Source organism: Sorex araneus, chromosome 3, assembly GCF_027595985.1.
Source record: "Sorex araneus isolate mSorAra2 chromosome 3, mSorAra2.pri, whole genome shotgun sequence".
In the NCBI taxonomy this organism is placed as follows: domain Eukaryota; kingdom Metazoa; phylum Chordata; class Mammalia; order Eulipotyphla; family Soricidae; genus Sorex; species Sorex araneus.
This window is the reverse complement of record NC_073304.1, coordinates 197,728,364-197,746,874: the sequence shown is the minus strand read 5'-3', so window position 1 is coordinate 197,746,874 and position 18,511 is coordinate 197,728,364. Positions and strand designations below refer to the sequence as shown.

Below are 18,511 nucleotides of genomic sequence, written 5' to 3'. Positions count from 1 at the left end.
TTGGAGGTTGCTCCCAGCAATAGTTGGGGTTTATATTGCAGTGCTGGTGACTGAACCCGGACTTCCTGCCTGCGAAGAATGTGCACAACCTCTTGCATAATCTCTCCAGCCCATATGGACATTTTTGTTTAGTTTTGGTTTCGGGCCTCACCTGGTGGTGCTCGAGCATCATTCCTGAAAGGCTCTGAGGGAACCAAGCAGTACAGGATTGAATCAGGGCCTCCTGAAAGCAAAGTATGTGTTTCAGCCCTTTGGGCTATCTCCTCGGCTCCATTTTTATGGGAAGAGAATCATCAGTTTGACCAACCACCGAATTAAGCAGTGAGGGTCAGGGAAATAGTACCAAGGTGGGTATGTGCACTTTGCATGCTGGAGACCCAATTTGAGTCCTGGAACATCATGGTCCCTGGGCACCACTGGAAGCACCGTACCAGGAGTAGCCTCTGAACATTGTTGGGTGTGGTCAAGGCAACACCCCCAGTTAATTAATATAAACAAAGTAGAGCAGTGGCTCAAGAAAAATTGAGAGGGGCTGGAGTGATAGCACAGTGGGTAGGGCATTTGCCTTGCACGAGGCCGACCCGGGTTCGATTCCCAGCATCCCATATGGTCCCCCGAGCACCGCCAGGAGTAATTCCTGAGTGCATGAGCCAGGAGTAGCCCCTGTGCATCGCTGGGTGTGACCCAAAAAGCAAAAAAAAGAAAAAACAGAAAAACTGAGAACCACCCATCTAGAAATCCTGGCATGGAGCACAGTGCCCCCTGTCTGAACTGCACAGACGAATACAGTGCCTCTGCTCTCCCCTCCCCACCCTCTACCCCTGCCATGAGGAAGTGGACCCCAGCCTTTCCAGTCACTTCTGGAAAACGATGGTTTAAAAAAAATCTTTAATGGAATCTGTGCTCAAATAATATGTTACAACAAAAATATACAGAATGTACACAATACAAAAATATTTAGAAACAAACATTGCAGCTCATGTTTTGTTTCGATTTTCCACTTACTTAAGTCCTGGGGGCGAGGGGGTTGGCGTGGGCACTATTTTAAGGCAGAGGAGTGGGGGTGCTTCCTGGCCAGCACCACAAAGCCACACCGATGATGCCAGGAAAGGGCTTCACTGCACCCGGAAATCAGTAGCATTTGCAGAGGCGAAACTGGATACTAGAAGGGAAGGTCTGGGCATGGTGAGCAGGGATGCCCCTAATTCCCTAGGCAAGAATGGTTCCCAGGGAAACTAACAGTCCTGTGAGCTGGCCAGAGAGCCTCAGTGGGGAGCCTCCCCCAATCAGACAACGAGCAAGGAAGAGCAAGGAACGGTGCCATTCAAGTGAGATTTCCCCAGGCTCCGTGACTCCTCTGGTGATGAACGAACAGGCGTGGACAGCTGCTGGGTGGGGATGCCCAGCTCTCTGGATCTGTGGGTGCAGGTCCTCCTTCCCCCCACAGCCTGCCCATCTCAGTGGGTGTGGCACAGGGGCGGAGGGATGGATGAGGAAAGAGAGATCTGGGACACTGCAGGCGGGGTGCTGGTGGCAGGGGCACGGAGGAACTTCCTGGGGAGAGTCAGCCACTCTGAAGTCAGCTGTCCTCACCAGGTTCGGTGGCCTGGGTCCTGTGAGGAGTCTGTGTCACCCCTGGGAGGCTTGCCTGGGAGATGGGGTGGTATGAAGCAGACAGAGGGACACTTGTTTTAAGGAGTGGGTTTTGTGTGTGTGTGTGTGTGTGTGTGTGTGTGTGCGTGTGTGTGTGTGTGTGTGTGTGTTTGGTGGGTGGGATGGGGTTGGGGTCACACCCAGCTGTGCTCATGGCCTCCTTCTGGCTCTAAGCTCAGGGATCATTCTTGGAAAAACTCAGGGGACCCTCCAGAGTGCCGGAGATTGAAGCGGGGTCAGCTGCTACAAGGCAAGCACCCTACCAGGTGCCGTATTCTCTGCGCCCCCGAGGACACTTTTGAACACAGCTGATGGGACGGCTGGGAGCCCGAGATGCAGGCGAGACTGTGGAGCAGGTCCCGGGCCCCCCAGGACGGACAGGACAGCAGCTGAGATTCTCTGCCACGGGCCTGGGTGACAAACTGTAGTCTGGGGCCTGGAGGGAACTGGGCACATCTGCTGCTCTGAGACCTGGAACCTCCGCACTCTGAGCGGAGAAGGGCCTGGCCTCAGCAAGCACCATCTTCTTCTCCGGCCCCTCCCTCCCACCCCAGAGCCCCCAAGTGCCAGGACAGGACCCGGAGGAGCCCCCTTCAGCCCCTGCCAGTAGGACCCAGCTGCTGTTGGCCTCAGGGTTGGGCCGGCCCCACTCAGGGCTGGCAGCGGCTGCAGCCCAAGCCTGGCTCCCGTCTCAGCTGGCAGACTGGTCCCTCTCTGCCCTCCGCTCTGAGGGCCAGGCGCCCGAGTGGGGCCAAGGACAGTCTCTTTAGCACCGGGCAAAGATGGGGAGGGCTTGGCTCAATCCTAGGCTGAGGGGGGCTGTCTGGCCCTGTGGAGGCAGCCCCTGGACAGGGCACTCGCTGGACCCAGGAAACCCCAGGGACCTGGCCCCGCTGACTCGGGACCTCCCCTCATGCCAGGGAGGTGCGCGGCTTGCAGGTCCCTGTTCTTCCATCCTTGTTCCTACCTGGATCCAGCCCTTTGCCTGTCCCAAGAGCCATGTCAAGGCCATGACACCTGGTGTTGGCTACACTGCCGACTCCCATTCTGGGGCACAGCAGCTCCGAGTCGAGGGTCACTGGCCTTATTTTCCCACCATAAAAAGCAGGGCGCAGAGTGGACCGGGTCCTCTCCAAGGCCCCTCCCAGCCCTGAGCTGCTCGTTGGGTCTTGCTCTCCCCCCTGGCACTCACCCAGCACCCCACAATGCTGCTTAAGAAGCATTTCCCTCCTCAGTTGTCCTTTTTCCTGTCCCCCTGGCTCAAGTGAAAACTTGGCCTCAATATTCCTCACCCTCTCTCTCTTCTTACACTCCTCCCTGCGGCCCTTCTCTTGGCTTTTGTTTTAGAGCAGCAGGGTTGGGCCACATCCTGTGACACCCAGGGGTGACTCTGCTCCTTGCTTGGAGGTCACCCCGGGGGCCATGCGGTGCCAGGGATTGAAGCGGGGTCAGCCTCATGCAAGACAAACACCTCAACCCCTCTACTATCTTTCCAGCCTCAAGGTCCTTCTCTGATTCATTTTTGGTTTGGGGGCCACCCTGGGCGATGCTCAGGGCTTACTCCCAGCTCTGAGCTCAGTGACCACTCTTGGCGGGACTTGGGGGACCACATGGAGTGCCAGGGCTTGAACCCAGGGTCAGCTGAGTGCAAGGTAAAAGCCCTACCCACCCTGCTTTCACTCCGGCCCCCATGTTTTGGAGGATAACTGGAAGGGTTCAAGGTTTGCCCCCCACCAACAAATCTTGGGTCCATTGCTAGTGGATGATTGTGACGGATCCTGGGGGGACCAGGATGGGGCAGGAAGAGACAAGCTTCGCCCAACACCTTCAGCACTCCCAGCACCCCTTCCCACCCAGGACCCCCGTTCCTCCCACACAGGCTCTGCAGGCTCCCGCGGCCCTCCCGGGCTCCCTCCTGTCACACCGGCACCTCTGCTCACGGAGACACGCACAAGCCACACGCACACACACTACACAACGCTGCGTCTAGAACCAAAGAAGAGGCACAATGTAGGGTCAGGGCAGTGGCAGGGCAAGAAGAGACCCTAAAGCCTCGGCAGGGCACAGACGCTGGGCAGTGGTGAGCCAAGTGGGCCCCCGGGGCGGCAGGGAGGGAGAACGCCCCAGGTATTTGCTGGGGCGGAAACTGGCATGAAGTTTATTACCTCCAGGTGGGTCATCAGGATGGGTGCCCCCCTCCCAGGGCAGGGACCCCCACAGTCTGCATCTCACTCCTCTGCCTACCCCGCCGTGCCCAGCCCCAGGCACAGGAAGCATTCCCAGGTCCCCCCAGGCCACCATCGCTTCGTCCAGGCCCCACAGCAGCAGAGGGACGTGTCCCGGCTCATGAGTCCCTCCGGGCTGGACAAGAGCCTGTGGGGCTGCTGCCCACTCAGCCCTGCTGACTCTCTGAGGGTCTCCCAGGGTGGAGGGTGGGGTGAGAGCTGCTGCCCCACCCCTGACCCCAGAAGCAGTGGAACAGGCCCCGCCCAAGGGGAAGGCCACTCTCCTCCCACCACAGGCCTTCCAGAACAGTCTAGAAACAGCGATGGTGGCCACCCTCAACTCCTCAGCAGGCACCCTGGGGGAAGGAGCCTCCTCTGCCTGTACCAACCCGAACGCACGTATTATAGCAGCGGCCCCGAGGCTCCGGGGGTCTCCTTCTGGCCTCCCTGGACAGGCGAGGCGGGCAGTGAGCTCTCTCTCCTCCCCGGGCCCCCACCTCTGTCCTGCGCCCCTTAGGGGGGCGGCGGCAGCTTTAAGTCCAACAGGGTGTAGGCAAAGATGTTCCAGAAGATGGCGAACAGCACGAAGATGGTGTACATGGCCACAAAAATCCACCACAGCGACTGGTCCTGCAGCCTCTGCTCGTAGTTCCTCAGGACCACCACGCCCAGGGTGATGCCCACGGCCACGCCGCCCAGGTGCGCCACGAAGCTGGGGTGAGGGCACGGGGGATAGGCCGACGGGTGGAAGCGCAGCCACACGGCTCTCCCGAACTCCATGCTCACTGTGGGGGGGCGGAGGGGTTGGGGAGAGAAACAGCCATCAGAGGAGGGGAGGCGGGCAGGGCTGAGGGAGAGGGCAGTCCTCCTATCAACCTTCGTGCACTGCTTCTGCCTGGAGAGGCACTGGGGGGCAGATAGACAAAGCTCTGGTCTCTCAAGTTTATAAACAAAATAAACCAGAGACATACACAAGGTAATTCCAGCAAGAGAAATTCCCAGGGAAAAAGTCGCATTTGGTTTGAAAGCACAGCCAGGAGGGGCCCGGGTAGTACTGAGCGGGCTTTGCATGAGGCCAAGCATGGTTGGGGTCCCACACGGCCCTGAGCACAGAGCAGGAATAAGCCCTGAGCATCTCTAGGTGTGGGCCCCCTGCCATAACAAACAAATAAACAAACCAACAAACAAACCCAAAGCAGGGCTGGAGCAATACGACAGCGGGCAGGGTGCTTCCCTGTACATGGCCAGCCTGGGGTGGATCCCAGTGCCCCATCTGGTCACCCGTTAGGAGTGATCCTTGAGCACAGAGCCAGGAGAAAGCCCTAGGCACCACTGGGTGTGGCCCAAAAACATTTTTTTTTTGCTTTTTGGGTCCTACCCAGTGATGCACAAGGATTACTCCTGGCTCATGCACTCTGGAATTACTCCTAGTGGTGCTCGGGGGAGTATATGGGATGCTGGGAATTGAACCCGGGTCGGCTGCATGCAAGGCAAACGCCCTACCCGCTGTGCTATTATTCCAGCCCCCGAAAACCATTTTTTAAAATATCAAAGCTAGGAACAAGGAGAGGGTAAAAAAAGAGTTGGTGTGGAAACTTTTTTTTTTTTTTTTTTTTTTTTTGCTTTTTGGGTCACACCCAGCAATGCACAGCGGTTACTCCTGGCTTTTCACTCAGGAATTACTCCTGGCGGTGCTTGGGGGACCATATGGGATGCCGGGGATCGAACCCAGGTCGGCCGCGTGCAAGGCAAACGCCCTACCCGCTGTGCTATCACTCCGGCCCCTGGTGTGGAAACTTGGAGAAGACCCACAGACGAGCACCCAGGGTTCAGCAGAAGCCCAGTGTTCCTTCCCGCTGTCCCTGTGGTGTGACTCTGCTGGCTCAGCCTCTCTGGGTAAGGCCTCGGCATCTCTGTACCAGGGAGCACCACTGGAACACTGAGAACAATTTCTGCAGGTTCTGGCACTTTCTAATGTATTCTTTCTTTTCCTTTTTTTTCTTTTCTTTTTTTTTTTTCCTTTTGGGTCACACCCGGCGATGCACAGGGGTTACTCCTGGCTCTGCACTCAGGAATTACTCCTGGCGGTGCTCAGGGGTCTATATGGGATGCTGGGAATCGAACCAGGGTTGGCTGCGTGAAAGGCAAGCGCCCTACCTGCTGTGCTACTGTTCCAGCCCCGAAACCGAGCCCTTTAACGGGAACTTTGACTAATTGAGCTCCCATCTCCAGCCTGCCAGCTCCTCGAGGGTACTGGCACCTCCAGGCATGGTCCTGCCACACTGGCCAGTGCAATTCCAGGGACCGCCGACAGATGGCAGAAAAGCTATAGCCGGGGAAACACTCCGAGTCCTTTGCCGGCTCTTCCCAGGCCGGGAGCCATCCTTCTGCCTTTGCTGAGCAGGACCTGGTCCCCTCGGGAGGTTCCCAAGTCACTGGCCCTCACTTTCATATAGCATTTGGTTTTTATGATACTTAGAACTGGATTAAAAAAAATTGGTGGGGGGGCTCTCCCAAGCAGTGCTCAGAGGGCCCGGAGGTAACTGCCGGCAATACTCAGCTAATCAGACTGTACAGTTCAATGCTAGAGTCTGGCTCAGACCTAGCAGTGCTGGATTTGGGGGTGGGGCACCCACACTCAGCTCACTCATGGTTTACTCCCTGATTCAGCGCCTGCAGGAGCTCCGAGTAGGGCTAAAGGACCATGGGGGGGCTGTGAATCAACCCCGCTCTAGCCCTGTGAGCATCTCCCCGGCCCAAGAGTTGGACTTTCATTGTTTCTTTGCTTATTTTTGCTTCAGGACCACACTCAGCAGTGCTCAGTGGCCACTGCCAGCTCTGTTGCTTGGGGGTCGCTCAGGGAGGTTGTTTACCCCCTGCCCCACGGCACCCCTCTGTGATGGCTCAGTCTGGTTTTAAGGTCAGACAGTTCTCTCTGGGATTAAGGGAGCCTCTGGCACCACCCAGGGGAGACCAGATTAGAGAGCCGGGTGCCTGGAAATGGGCTGAGAGGAGCCCACACAGGCCCTGCTCCATGCCACATTTGTTCTGGCTCAATCTCCTCTTCTCGGCACACTAAAGTGGCTGATCCAGGCACCCAGAAAGTTCCTGCCTAGCTTGGCTAAAAGGCAGGCATTAGAGACAACACAAGTAGGGCCAGGAGGATAAGGCGAGCAAAGAGCTTGCCGTGCATGCGGCCACCCAGGTTCAAACATTAACATGAATATTTGATCCTGAGCCTTCTCAGGAGTGATTCCTGACCACAGAGTCAGGAATAAGGCCTAAAAACTGCTGGATGTGGCAAAAAACAAAAACAAAACCAAGGAGGGGGGAGTGAGGGAAAGAAATAGCACAAATAGTTCTGAATTCCTCCCTGCACTGCGTCCTGCTTCCATTCCAACTCTGCCCTCTCTCTAGCTTAAATTTTGCCTCCTTTTTTTGCTTGTTTTTGGACCTAGGTTGGTCACACCCAACAGAGCTATCTCACAAGCAGAGCTTGGCTAAACTGCAGGCATTAGTAACAACACAACAGCATAGCAGGTAAGGCATTTGCCTTGCATGCAATCGAAACAGTTCGGTTTGACTGCCAGCATCCCATATGGTTCCCCGAGCACCACCAGGAGTAATTCCTGAGTGCATGAGCCAGGAATAACCCCTGTGTATTGCCGGGTATGACCCCCCCCAAAAAAGGGAAAAAAACACAAATAGGGGCTGGAAGGCTAGTCCTGTGAGTAGAGAGCTTGCCTTGCAAGCAGCCAACCCAGGTTCAGACATTCACATAGTGCTCTGGCCTCACACCCTGCCTCTTGGTCACCGGTGTCATTCCTGTCCCCTCCCCACTCAATTCATTCTTGGAGCATGGTGGTCTGACTGCTTTCCTCCAACTCAGATCTGTCAGGGGCTCCAGAGCTCAAAGGCCCCCCAGCGGCCTCCCAGGTGTTCAGGATGAAGTCAGCACTTGCTCCTCGCATTTCTAGCCTCCCAGGATACACCTCGTTATGGCTCATCACCACTGCAGAGTTCCACGCTGCCTGTCAGATTTGTGCGCCCCCTTGCCAGACAGACAAGACTCCTTTCCTATCCAGATCTTGATGTACGCGGCACCTCTGCCCGCGATGCCCTCTGGAACCCCGTCTCCATGGTGAACTCCTGCTTGTCTCCAGCACTCTGAGCTCTGCAGGGAGGATGGACTTCTCCAGAGCGGGGGAAGGGGTATCCCCTCTACACCCTGTTCCTCGGTGAAGGAGCTGCTCATTTTTTGAGCCTGCTAAAACCATATGTTTGCATGCGTGCGCTTGTGTGCGTGTGTGTGAGTGTGTGTGTGTTTGTGTGTAGCGGGGGATCCCACATCAAGGGACTCTCAGGGCACCTTGGTCCTGTGGTTGAACTTGTGGCCACATGCTTACCAAGCAAACATGCTTACCATGCTTATGCCACCGAGTCACCTTCCAGGCTCCATTTGGGGAAAGGATCTCTAGTTTACAACAGGGGATCTCAAAGGATCAGCTCCCAAGTCCCAAAGGTTTTGGAGAAGTCACTTCTCTTGACTGAGGTGCCAGTCGTGGAGCTGGCCAGCGCCCTGCATGCAGGACTCTGCTGGCATATTCCCTGTCGCTAAGAAGCTGAGGGAGCGCAAAGCAGCGGCAGCGGTGACGCACACTGGCAAGCTGCCTCTCTCCTCCCCACTAGCCCCGGACAGTCAGACGAGGTCCCTCTGTACAACCCGAAGCCCGCTCCCGTCCCCCGGCGATCTTACTGCCCACTCGGTACTTACTACAGATCAAGGCCACTGCCATCCGAAGTAGCTTAAACTGGCACTTCATGCCCGACCAGTTCTAGAAAAAAGGAGAGTTTCATCAGTCGCAGATCACACAGGTGCCCTGAGCTTAAGGAAACCTGACATTGATTTATCTGTTTATATGTATTTGTGGGGGGGGACTGAAGCGATAGCACAGCATGTAGGGCTTTTGCCTTGAACGAGGTCAACCCAGGTTCGATTCCTCCATCCCTCTCGGAGAGTATGGCAAGCTACCAAGAGCATCCCGGCAAGCAACCGAGAGCATCCTGCCTGCACGTCAGAGCCTGGAAAGCTCCCCATGGTGTAGTCAATATGCCAAAAACAGTAACAAGTCTCACGATGGAGATGTTACTGGTGCCCGCTCAAGCAAATTGAGGCAAAACAGGATGACAGTGCTACAGTGCTATATATTTGCAGGGAGGGGACTGTATCAGCGATGTTCAAGGGCTGCACCTGCCCCGGGGTTTAGGGTTGTTCTTGGCTTACTCGGGGGACATGGCATGCCAGGGAATGAACCCAGATTTCCTGCACGTGATACTCAGCTCACTGAGGCAGAGCTCTGGCCCACTGACGTCATCTCCCTCAGGCTGCCAAGACAGCTCACCTGTCTGGAGCACAAGCTTGGCACGCAGCAGGCCCAGGTTTGACTTCCAGCATTGTGTGGTTCCTGGAGCACCACCAGGAGCTAGCCCTGACCTGAGCACTGCTGGGGGTGGCCTCATAGCACCCCTCCCAGAAAAGAAAGAAAAAAGGAAAGTTCTCAAAAGCAGCTGCAAATGAAGATGCAGGACATTAGAGATGTGAGCACTTAGAGAGGTGAGCACTTGTAAAGCCCGGGCTGGATTCCTAGCGTGTCTTCCCCAGAGCACAGCTGGGTCTACATGCTCCTGGGAGCCCCTGAGCACCAGCAGGAAGGCCACCCTTCCTCCCCCACCAGCCGAAAAATAAAAGTGACTCGGGTCAAGTTCCTAATGACCAAGTATCAAGTGAGTCAGCCCAGGCAGGCGGACCCAGCGAGGGAAGGCGCCAAGGCTGGAAACTTCAGAGACAGATTTACCTGGGGATAAATTTCCACTTCTCCCGAGCAGAGCCATTGAAAGGGAAAAATCCATCTGGGGTGCTGTGAGTTTCCTCCCCATCAGTGAGTGGTTCTGATAGGGACAGGGTTGGGGCATGGGGGTAGGGGGGTGCTTTGCCTCCCTTGGAGGGGAAGCGCCAGAACACTGGCCAGTGGAAAGGGGCGGGCCAGATGGCCTTCAGATAAATCCCTTTCCCCTGGGAATCTCCGCACACTGCAAACCTCCAAAGCAGATGAAGAGAGCATCATTATTCACCTGACAAAAGGATTTTCACTGTACAAAAGACTTCGCCGCAGGGCTCTGCGACCCGCTCTCCCGCCGCCCTTCAAAGCCAATTCCACTGCCACAGATGCGAGCGAGCGCACAGAGCCAGCCCGGAATCTTCCAGGAACACATCAGGCCCCAGGAAGGAGGCAGCTGGGGACAGCCGGGGGCTCTGGTGCCCTCCCACCCTCTCAGGCTGTTTTCCCCCTGCCCAGCACTGGGGGTGGGCCAGGAGAGGGCGGGCTCCCACAGGCCTCCGACACTAAGGGAAAAAGAAAGTTTTTCAACTTGACAAAGGTCCTGAATACATCACATACAATGTCTAAGGAAGCTTTAGTATAGCAAGCAGCATCCTGGAAAGATTTTTTTAAAAAGAAAAATCCACAGATGAGTACAGAATGGGAGACTAACACCCAAGAGTTGTAGAGATAAGGACAGGGGGTCTGCCCCACAGCTTGGAAACTGGCCTCACGTGCTGGGGAAAGGCAGCTGAGATAGAGAAGGGAACACCTAGTAGAGGATGTTGGGAGGACCCATTCGGGTTGAAAGCTGTGTGCCGAAAGTAGACTATAGACTGAACATGATGGCCACTCAATACCTCTATTGCAAACTACATCTAATAGGAGAGAGAACAAAAGGGAATGCCCTGCGTCAGAGGCAGGGTGCGGTGGTGGGGGTTGGGGTGGGGGTGGTGGGAGGGATACTGGGAACATTGGTGGAGGAGAATGGGAACACTGGTGGAGGGATGTAAATAAAATGCAAACATGAAAGTTCATAAGTTTGTAACTGTACCTCATGTTGATTCACTAATAGAAATTTTTTTTTTGCTTTTTTTTTTGGGTCACACCCGGCGATGCACAGGGGTTACTCCTGGCTCTGCACTCAGGAATTACTCCTGGTAATTCCTGAGTGCTCAGGGGACCATATGGGACGCTGGGATTTGAACCCGGGTCGGCCGCGTGCAAGGCAAACGCCCTACCCGCTGTGCTATCTCTCCAGCCCCACTAATAAAAATTTTTAAAAAATCCTGTAGCATCTGACTCCTAAGCCACTGCCTCTTGTTTCACCATAATTTTTCACTTAAAGGGGAGATGACAATACATCCCCTCATTGTCTTCCAATTACCAGAAAACATTTTTTTTTTTGCTTCTTGGGTCACACCTGGCGATGCACAGGGGTTACTCCTGGCTCGTGCACTCAGGAACTACTATGGCGGTGCTCGGGGGACTATATGGGATGTCGGGAATCGAACCCGGGTTGGCTGCGTGCATGACAAACGCCCTACCCACTGTGCTATCACTCCAGCCCCCATCCAGAAGATATATATATTTTTTTAGTTTTTTGGGTCACACCCGGCGATGCACAGGGGTTACTCCTGGCTCTGCACTCAGGAATTACTCCTGGCGGTGCTGGGGAGACCATATGGGATGCCGGGGATCGAACCCAGGTCGGCCACGTGCAAGGCAAATGCCCTGCCCGCTGTGCTATCGCTCCGGCCCCCAGAAGATATTTTTGATGAGGGGCACACCTGGTCTTCCTTCTGGCTCTGCTCAGGGATCACTTGGTGGTACTCAGGGACCATATATGGTGCAGGGATTTGAACAGGGGTCAGTTCTGTGTAAGGCAAACACCTGTTGTACTATTCTCTCCAGCCTTATTATGCTATTATTTATTTGGTTTGGGGGGTACATCCAGTGGTGTTCAAGGGCTACACCTAGCTATTTTTATGTCAGGAATTTTTTTTGTTTGTTTTATTTTGCTTTTTGGGCCACACCCAGCGATGCACAAGGGTTCCTCCTGGCTCTGCACTCAGGAATTACTCCTGGTGGTGCTAGGGGACCAGATGGGATGCCAGGGATTGAACCTGGGTCAGCCGCATGCAAGGCAAACGCCCTACCCTCAGTGCTATCGCTCCGGCCCCAAAATTGTTTATATTAAACCTTTGGATACATTTTGCCATCTGCCCTCCAAAATCACCAACTCTCTCCACCCCACTAGTAATTATGAGGGTGAGGCTGCAGGCTCTTTCCCTCCCGGAGTCAACGCTGGCAGTGGCCTGGCTGCTGCTGTCTGCGGCGGGCTAGGGGAGCTGCATGACCCCACCTGAGTCCTCCTCAGGCTTGACGCGCCCCCGCTGCAGGGCCTACTGGATGGCCTCTGCCAGCATGTCGAAGGTCAGGTCTACGCTGCAGTTATTTGTGGCAGATGTTTCCAGGAAGGTCATGCCCAGGGGGGCGGCCAGCTCCATGGTCTCCTTGGCTGAGCCCAGGGTGCCAGGGTTTGAGCCCAGACCTCCTGCATGGAAGGTACCCACTCAAGCCTGCTGAGCGCTCCCTCTAGTTCCTGGCACCTCTTTTTTTCGGGGGGGTTTTAGGGGGTCTCACCCACCAGCATCTCCCCAGCAATGCTCAGGGCTTACTCCTGGCTCTGAAATCAGAAATCACTCCTGGTGGTGCTCGGGGGACTCTATGGGATGCCAGGGATTGAACCTGGGTCGGCCACTTGCAAGGCAAATGCCCTACCGGCTGTGCTGTCACTCTGGCCCCTCCTGGCCCCTCTTTAGGTGGGCAAGTCTAAGCTTAGCGGCTGGCATGTTCCGGGCTGCACAGCACTAAGAGTACTGCCAGGTTCCAGCTCAGAGCACTGAATCACGGGGGTGGAGAGAAGACAGAGTCAGGTTCAACACCCCCTGGCACCACAGATGGTTCCCTGTGTACCTCTAGCAGTGACCCCTGACCATAGAGCCAGGATATGCCCTGAGCACAGCTGAGTGTGACCCAACCCTCACCCCACACACACACACATACAAAAGAATAGGGGGGAGAGAGAGAGAGAGAGAGAGAGAGAGAGAGAGAGAGAGAGAGAGAGAGAGAGAGAGAGAGAGAGAGAGAGAGAGAGAGCACGCTCTGAACTTAACAGGCTGAGTACATACTCTGCACGGGGCAGCCTTGCTTTGACCTCAGCACACCCCTCTCCCTGGGCACCACAGGGAGCAATCTACCCCCTCCCCAACACTGCTGGATGTGACCCCCAGACAAATAAAAAGTGAAAAGGTTGAATTACAGTGTCCGTGGCCAGAGCCTGGGGGCTCCAGCTTTGGCCCAGAACCCTCCAGGCCAGCCTTCCAGTCATCATCTGCCTAGTGTCTGAGCTTACCAAGCCGTCCAGTCACACCTGCTCTTGAGAGAAGAATCCGAGGGCCCGGGAGGGCTGCTGAAGGCTCGGCACGGAGCCCACAATCATTGCACCTCGGTTTGAGCCGCCCGCCCTGGGCCCACACCACAGGGCTGACCCCCAGGTCCTGCAAGCACCAGTGGGTGGGTGGGTGGGTGGGTGGAGAGGGGGAACCCTCCAAAACAAGGTTACTGGGAGTTCACAGAGAGCTCGACAGGGTTCCTGGTCCGGGGTAATGCCTGGCCCCTTTTCCCATTACAAGGTCCCATTCCGCCTTCCAGGGCTGTCTGTCCCTGCTGGTGCCCCCAGCCGCCCCTAAAGCTGAGCCAGCGCCAGTCAAGGCTCCGTCAGCCCCAGCAGCTGAGGGGTTAAGCCAGCAGTCTCCCCCTTCCCACCAGCTGCCTCATTTCCCCAATCCATCATTCCCTCAATAAAATGAGCGAGTGCAGTGAAGTAGCAGGAGAAAGGGGGGGAAATGTCACACGCGGCAGTGCTGCAGCGGTTATAAATGCCAGAGAGCCGCGGGGCGGTGGGGAGCACAAACCTTCGCAGCCCCCTTCATTTCCTTCTCTCCCACAGCCTCCTGGACCGGCCGGGAAACCCACCTAGAGACTGAGGGGCTGGGAGCAGTCCCCTGGACCGAGGGTCACCCAGGCCGTGCAGACTCAGATGCTGACTCCTGCAGAGCTTCCGTTCCAATCCAGCCTGACATCTCCCCAGCAGAAACAGTTCCTGTCAAATGAGTTCAGGAAACCCAGCGCAGGAAATGGGACGCCGATGAGATTATTCATTCCGCAGAAGGGTTTTTTTGCTGAATAAACTGAGCCTGAGAGCTGAGATCTCTCAGACCACCTTTTCTGGGCTCCGCCAACATGGGTTCCATTTTCAAAAATTCAGAGTGCAAACATTTTAGAGGAAAATATCTACCGAAAGGCGCCAAGCGTCAGTAATTAGCCTGTATATTTAAAAATGGAATCCTGGCCTGCAGGCCTCTGCAAAAGGCAATTAATGAATTATTCAATTATGTGCATCTTTATACTTTGAGTGTTTGGAAAAAAAAAAGTCTTGATGGTAGGTCTTTGATGCCATCCAAATCTTTGGTTGAAATGTTTTCTGAATTTAATCCCTTGATAAAATGGCAAATGGTAAGCTTTTTTTTTCCTTTCTTTTTAAATTTTTGTGGTGGCAGGGACCAAGCCCAGGTCTAATGCATGCAAGACAATGCACTTTACTACCAAGAAACATCCCCAGGCTGCTGCAAGCTTTCTGAAATGCAAAGTATTTTTATACAACATAAGACCTATTTCAGGCAGATTCTCCCATTAATTTTTGTTGTTGTTTTTTTTCTGAGCCCACACCCTGCTCTGCATAGGGCTTACTCCTGATTCTGCATCCAGGGATCACTCGTGGCGGTGCTTGGGGGACCATATGGGGTACCAGGGATCAAACCCAGATCAGCAGCATGCAAGGCAAGTGCCCTACCCACTGTACTATTGCTCCTGAACCTCCCATTTAAGCAAATAGTCTATTTAAACATTTTCCTCTGAGGAAGCTGAAGCAAAAAGGACATCTCTGATTATTAGCAATGCAGCTGTATCACTGTATCACTGTCATCCCATTGCTCATCGATTTGCTTGAGCAGGCACCAGTAACATCTCCATTGTGAGACTTGTTGTAACTGTTTTTGGCATATCGAATACGCCATGAGTAGCTTGCCAGGCTCTGCTGCGTGGGTGAGATACTCTTGGTAGCTTGCCAGGCTCTCTAAGAGGGGCGGAGGAATGGAACCTGGGTTGGCTGCGTGCAAGGCAAATGCCCCACCCGCTGTGCTATCGCTCTAGCCCCAAGGCAAGTGTTCTTATGTCTATGCTATTTCTCCAATCCTGAAATATGTTTTTGAGTTTTTGAGGAGAGGGGAGGGCTCTCAAGCAGTGCTCAGGGAACCTTGCATTCACTCCCATCAACTGGGTTCAGGTCTGATGGTTTCAATACTTCAATGATGGGCCTGAGGCTGGTGGGCCCCACGGAGCTGGGGACCACCAGGGCTACTCTGGGCATAGCTGAGCAGTCATGGAATTCCTCGGGACTGAAGAGAGGTCCTGGGCATGGAAAATATGCACCCAGGATCCCATGCTGTCTCTCCAGCCTGATTTCTATTTAATTAATATTTATTTGGTTTCTGGGCCACACCGAGCTGTGCTCAGGTCTTATTCCTGGCTTTGTGCTCCAGGATCACCCCTGCTGGGGTTTAGGACACTATATGGGGTGCTGGGGACAGAAGCCGGTCGGCCATATGCAAGGCAAGCCCCCTGCCAGCTATTCTATCTCTCTGGTCCTGTTTCCTTTTTTCCAGAGGGGCCATATTTGCTGTGCTGAAGGGAGAGCCAAGGTGTGCCGGGGGTTAAACTCTCAGGGCTTTGCAGGTGTGAGCTCTGCTACCTGAGACAGCTGGTTCAGGGTGCTTACATGTAAACATACACATGCACACACATGTACACCCAGGGTCTTTCAGCGGGAGAGTGAGGTGAAGGTGCTCCCAGGTATGAACATGGTGACACTGAGTGCTCAGACCCAGGTTTTTGCTTTTGTTTTTGTTTCTCAGGCTACACCTGGTGATGCTCAGGGGTTACTCCAGGCTCTGTGTTCAGTAATTACTCTTGGTGGTGCTTGGCGGACCACAGAGGGTGCCAGGGATCACACCTGGGTTGACCACATGCAAGGCAAGCACCCTCCCCACTGTACTATCTCTCCAGTCCCTCGAACCCAGGTGTTTCCTTTCTGTTTAGATGAGGGCTTTAATTGTTCACACACACACACACACACACACACACCAAATTTTCATTATTGGGATAAAAAAACAGCAGTCTATTAGGTTGAACTTCATGAAACTGCCTTGTGTAAATGCCTCTGACTTCAAGAACACTGTCATAGATTTTCACCTAATGTTCTTCCGATTGCTGGGTCCTGAACTCATTTGGGGAAAGTAGTATCTTGGGGGCTGGAGAGATACTAAGAGGCGAAGGAACTTCCGTTGCATGCAGCGGACCCGGGTTTGATTCCCGGCACCACAAGTGGTTGCCCTGAGCACTAACAAGAGTAAGCTCTGAGTATAGAACCATGAGTAAGCTCTAAGTGTGACCCCAAAACCACAAAATAAAAAAACAAATGATCAAACCAACGTTTCTTTTTCTTTGGACGGGGGAGTGGAGGGGGTCTTGAGCCACACCCAGCCTTGCTCATAGCTTGCTCCCGGTTCTGTGCTCAGGGTTTCACGCAGAGACAAGTCACTGGATGTCGTGATGTGAGAGCTGCAGAGTGCCCAGAGAACGCCATGTTTTCTAGAAGGGGCCATAGACTCTCAGAGGGGGGCTACAGATCTCCACCACTGACCGTGGCTACTTGTCAGAAAGAGCCGGAAACTGGATCTAAGCTGCTCTCACACTTTCCTTCTCACCCAGCAAGCCTCCTCCAGTCCCCGCACCCCCACCCCCACCCCCACCCCACTCGGGCTAGTCTGTCTTCATCACGGGGCAGGAGAAGGCGGGAGGATAAGGCATCTCCACAAACTCCTGTCTACTTCTTATTGTGGGGGGGAGTGGGGGTGGCCATACCCAGCTGTGCTCGGGGAGCTATGCTTGGCTGTTCTCGGGGGTATCTCCTGTGAGTGCTGGACCAGGATGGACCACAGGCGAGGCAAGAGCCTTAACCCGACAGTCCTCTCTCCGGCCCACATGCTCTCTTCTTCCTTCCTGTATTCCCTGTAAACTCGTACTCGCATCTTGGGGGGAAAGGAAGGAAAACCAGCCTTGTGTGCCCCTATAGAAAGGAATTGGGGCAGGGGGAGGAGGCAGAATTCAGAGGAAAAGCTGTGTCTGGGGAAAGCCGTGGCCCTGATTCAGAATGACCCACTTAAAAGGGCCGTCTGCGGCGGCCCTGCGCGCAGAGCTCTCAGCAGACCACGTGGATGGTGTATGTATGCGCGCACACATGGGCCTGTGGCTGCACACGCACAATTCTGGCTCGGCTGTGCACATTCGCATCCACTGCCCCCTGTCTATCTCCCGTTGGGACGTGGCCAACTCAGGCTGGCCGCAAATAGCGTTCGTCTCTGTTTGTCCATGTCTGTCCGGTGCTCCCCCTTCTGCCACCCTCTCCCCTCTCATGGGACTTGGGTGAAAGAAAAGGAAAGGTGGAGGCTGGAGTGATAGCACAGCGGGTAGGCCGTTTTCCTTGCACACGGTCAACCTGGGTTCGATTCCCAGCATCCCATATGGTCCCCTGAGCACTGCCAGGAGTAATTCCTAAGTGCATAAGCCAGGAGTAACCCTTGTGCATCGCTGGGTGTGACCCAAAAAGAAAAAAAAAAAAGAAAGGAAAAAAGAAATGGGAAGGTGCTAAGGAGCCAGGCGGGTGAGAGCAGCGGTAATTAAGAACAGAACTGAGAGGATGCAGGAACTCTAGCAAACAGCCAGGATAGCACTCACACGGGTTTGGGTGATGACAGAGTGGGGAGGGGAGGGGAGAGCAGGAGGACCCCCAAGGGAAGTGGAGTCAGAGCTGGATGATGTTCATTCATCCATCATTCCCGTGTGTCAGTGGGCTCCACCCGTCCTGTGTGCCCACGCCAGGCACAGTGGAAGCAAGATGGAGATGTGGGTCTGCTTGTCACCTCCCAGCCCACGGTGAGTCGCCTCTCTGCCTCCAAACCACAGCAGGCATCCCAACCCTGGGGACATCCTGAGCCTTCTAGGGCGCAGGCAGGTTGTCAGTGCTTCAACTCGGGGGGTAGGGGAGGAGCGTGGGGTTATCCTATCATATCCTTCTTCCAGAGGAAGACGCAGACACAGAGCACTGAGGGATAGAAAGCGGGGGACGGGGTTCAGGAACAGGCTGACCGGGTTCCCCCACTCTGCTCTTTTTTTTTTTACTTTTTTTGGGGGTGTCACACCTAGCGATGCACAGGGGTTACTCCTGGCTCTGCACTCAGGAATTAATCCTGGCAGTGCTGGGGACCATATGGGATGCTGGAAATCAAACCTGGTCAGTGGGCTGCATGCAAGGCAAACGCCCTCCCCGCTGTGCTATTGCTCCAGCCCCTCCCCTACTCTGTTCTTAACTGTTTCCCTGCACTGCCTTTCGAGAAAAGAGAGAGAAGAGAGTGAGAAGGGGAAGGGCTCTCCTCTATGAGGGGCTGGTGGAGGCAACAATAGAATGGAGTCCAGAGATGTGGATTCAAGTCCCACTTCTGACTTGAAATTGGATCGTGACTTCATGGGGATCAAGTGAAGAGCTCCCAACCTTTAAAGCACACTCAGCCC

General features: G+C 54.7%; 1 protein-coding gene across 1 annotated transcript in view; it reads right to left on the bottom strand.

Moving 5' to 3' along the window:
* Window positions 1–854: 854 nt before the first annotated feature.
* The window catches only part of RHBDL3 (rhomboid like 3), a 57,245-nt gene continuing 39,588 nt past the window's right edge, over window positions 855–18,511 (bottom strand). Inside the window, exons 8-9 of the mRNA XM_004608563.3 lie at window positions 8,653–8,713; window positions 855–4,663 (exon numbers count right to left, since the gene is read on the bottom strand). Coding sequence (XP_004608620.2) covers window positions 4,392–4,663; window positions 8,653–8,713 — 333 coding nt within the window. The 3' untranslated portion in view covers window positions 855–4,391. The remainder of the gene's footprint in view (window positions 4,664–8,652; window positions 8,714–18,511) is intronic.